The sequence below is a fragment of the Epinephelus moara genome, chromosome 12 (genome assembly GCF_006386435.1).
Source record: "Epinephelus moara isolate mb chromosome 12, YSFRI_EMoa_1.0, whole genome shotgun sequence".
Classification (NCBI taxonomy): domain Eukaryota; kingdom Metazoa; phylum Chordata; class Actinopteri; order Perciformes; family Serranidae; genus Epinephelus; species Epinephelus moara.
This window is the reverse complement of record NC_065517.1, coordinates 4,753,380-4,757,015: the sequence shown is the minus strand read 5'-3', so window position 1 is coordinate 4,757,015 and position 3,636 is coordinate 4,753,380. Positions and strand designations below refer to the sequence as shown.

Genomic DNA, 3,636 nt, shown 5'->3' with positions numbered 1-3,636 from the left:
CATTTGCTGATCCATGGACAATTTTGGGAGTTACTGAGCGATCAAAAAATACACAGAAATCATGATAGAGCAATATCAAGCACAGGGACATCTGACATCTTAACACCTTTAGTAATGACAAGATCTAGAGTGTGTCCTCTATTATGCGTCGGCTCTCTCACATGTTAAGAAAGATCAAATGTGTAAAGTATGGCAGAAAGTTCTGTGGCATTTTTCTTACAGACATTATCCATGTGTATATTGAAATCATCTGTAATGACCTTCAATAATGAACTTCATTTCCATTTTAAATGACATATTCAAATGACATATTCAAAAGATGAGAACTCACCAAATGATAGCTTCTTACAAAGAAATGTATCTCTGAAAAAGGCACAGACACCACCTTCTTTTTTGTTCTGTCGTGCTTCAAACGTCAAAGTGTGAATAGGATTTCCCATTCCATTTGGCAAAATAAAAGGATTCAAACGAGATTTTAAAAGTATTCTCATCTATTGTTCTGTATGTTGCTCTGGCATCTAATATCATCACAATAAAAAGTCCCACTTCTGACTGGACAATAATAGAGTGTGTTCATTATGGTAATGAGATAGGGGTTGATAAAAACAGTGTGCACAGTGGCACTGTAATGAAGAACACCCATCAATACTGCAAACTATCTTGAGCATTTAAAAGGTACGACAAACAAAATATTTTATTCCAGAGATTTATCATTGTAGTTTAACATTCATGAATATCAAAATATTTTAAGATAAACATACATCTTTCATGCATTAATGTTGTTGGTTCCTCATGGAAATTATATATTCCTAATGGACATTCTTACAGGAATAAAGAAACATGGCACCAGAAGTCAGCCGCACTGATGTGAATGACATACATCCCTGTTATGAAATATATAATGTCTCCTACAGACTGACAAGCACTCCTTCTACAATATGTGTTTTAATATATATTTTCCTTGGGTCATTATCTGTTGTCACAGTATGTGGAAACCTTCTGGTAATAATCTCTATCATTTACTTCAAACAGCTCCACACTCCTACAAACTCTCTCATCCTCTCTCTGGCTGTAGCTGACCTGCTTGTTGGTGTTGTAGTTTTTCCTCTCAGCATGGCCTTCTCTCTTAGCTCATGTTTACATTATGAACATTTATTTTGCAAAGTGAGAGATAGCTTTGATGTAACACTGAGCACAGCTTCCATTCTGAATTTATGTTGTATTTCCATAGACAGATATTATGCAGTGTGTCAGCCTCTGACATACAGAACTAAGATAAATGTTAAAGTTGTTGTGGTCATGATCCTGGTCAGCTGGAGTGTGTCTGTTTTAGTAGCCATTGGCTTTCTAATTCCAGGATTAAACCATGAAAAATGTGACGATAATTGTTTTATTGATCTTCTACTTGCACAAATTTTGGGACCCATTTTCTCATTTTACCTCCCAGTGATCATAATGCTCTGTATCTACCTGAAGATTTTCCTTGTGGCACAGAGACAGGCACGCAGCATCAGGAACACAACATGTCAGAGCACAAAATGTGGAGCAACTGTAGGTAAAAATGAGAGAAAGGCCACCAAAACTCTTGCAACAGTTATGGGAGTTTTTCTGATGTGCTGGACTCCTTTCTTTCTCTGTTTTACTTTTCAGCTTTTGGATAATGTGTTAGTGCCACTTCCGCTGTTTGAAACTCTTAACTGGCTTACACTGTCAAATTCAATGCTCAATCCATTTATTTATGCTTTCTTTTACAGCTGGTTCAGGTCAGCTTTCAGAATGATCATTTCTGGGAAAATATTTAAAGGTGATTTTGCAGATACAAAACTGCTCTGACATATTCTGTGGAGTGCTGAAATGGCCAACATACAAGTCAGTACTGATGAAATATAGCATATTTTTTTTCTTTGTTTAATCATGCAGTAACAATTGAATATTAAGGTGTTATACTGACTGAGGTACAGAGGTGTATTATAGTGAGATGTCAGTTTATGCAACCATGTAAAAAGCTTAAAGACACTATGCTTACATCTACATGTGTGCTTATTCCAACACTTACTTACTTCATGAACTTAGTTACTAATTTGGAACTCTGATTAATAAAAAAAAAATATGTATATATATATATATATATACATATATATGTCATATATATATATATATATATATATATAAAACCAAAATTACCATATAAATAGTACAGGTTGTACAATTTTGGAATTTTTGACATTGAGAAGAGGTTGGTGGAATCACTCACTCTTGTGTAACATTAAATAGGCTGCTTGTATTTTCAAAAAGTTTTTATTCATAATATAATAACAAAACATGATCTTACTAAGCAAAGTAAGTGTGTGAGTGTGTGAGTGAGTGAGTGAGTGAGTGAGTGTGTGTGTGTGTGTGTGTGTGTGTGTACTAGGGATGTAACGATTACCGATATTACTGTAAATTTCGGTTAATTTTTACACGGTAAGAATTACCGTTTATGTTTACATTAATTGCATTATTGTGGTGGATTATCAGGATATGTAATAACAGCCTCATTCAAGTCTCGCGATGCAGGCGCTGTGTGAATGCGTAGCATGTGTAAACACAAACAATGAAAACATGGCGGAAGCGGCACTCAGGACATTTTCCCCCCAACTAAACGCATAGAGTCTGAGGTCTGGGCATACTTTGGGTTTCTGAAGAATGCCGAGGGACAGCTGGTGGAAGACAACTATCCTGTGTGTAGAACATGCAGAAAGAAAGTTGCTGCGAAGGGCAGCAACACTACAAATCTTCTGGCTCATCTCTGTGACCATCATCCACAGCTTTACAGCCAATGCAAGTTATGCTATGCAAACGTCAGTTATTGTGTGAGGGACTTCGGTTTTACTAAGATTGTCATAATGTGTAACTCTCGACGTATATGGGACATTTGAGCCGTATCTGTCCTCCTAAACGGCGACTAGGTTTTCCGTTTTCGTTTAAGACACTTAGGAGCTAATACTAGCTGATTAGCTAATAGCCGTATTAGCAGCTATGTTGCTAATGTTAAGTGTTTCAAAACGAAACGGAGCTGAAAACACTGAGCGGAGCCGAAAGAATATAAACCGACGTAACGTAACGCTAACTGAGATCAACTATGATTGAATCACTGTGATTATGGTTATTGTATGGCGAGCTAGAATCGATATAGACGGCCAGTTATGCTTTCTCGACCTAAGCTCAAGGAAACAACATAAAACGCTGCCGTGTTAACCTTTGACCGAGAGCATGCACTCCTTTTGTCATACAGGTAATCCTCTGACTCACATGCACACTTCTAATGTGTGAATTATTCTGTGTAATGATGACCATTGCCCTTAGGGTTTTTTTGGTTTCTCCTGCACATTTGTGATATCTATTCTATATATTGTATGTTTTTTGTTCTACTCTTGCATTGTTTTGTTTTATATATATTTTTCCTCTCGTGCTAATAAATAAATAATTAATATATAAATTGTTTACATATTTTGCTGACTGTTCAAATGCACCAGACAAATACGCTTTGCTCCTGTAATGTGTTTGTGAAGTTATTTCAATGTATCTATTTTTTGGACATTTTACAGCGCTTAAAAAAATATCGCAATATTATCGTTTACCGTGATAATTTGGTCA

At 36.1% G+C, this 3,636-nt stretch overlaps 1 protein-coding gene across 1 annotated transcript; it reads left to right on the top strand.

The window, feature by feature from the left end:
- The first annotated feature begins 840 nt into the window (after window positions 1-840).
- On the top strand, window positions 841-1,833 carry LOC126399154 (trace amine-associated receptor 1-like). Its single transcript, XM_050058982.1, has one exon. The coding sequence runs from the start codon at window positions 841-843 to the stop codon at window positions 1,831-1,833; it is 993 nt and encodes a 330-aa protein (XP_049914939.1).
- The last annotated feature ends 1,803 nt before the right edge of the window (window positions 1,834-3,636 follow it).

Bases quoted from the DNA above. Each gene is read 5' to 3' on its own strand.
- LOC126399154 (XM_050058982.1), top strand. From the start codon at position 841: ATGGCACCAGAAGTCAGCCGCACTGATGTGAATGACATACATCCCTGT.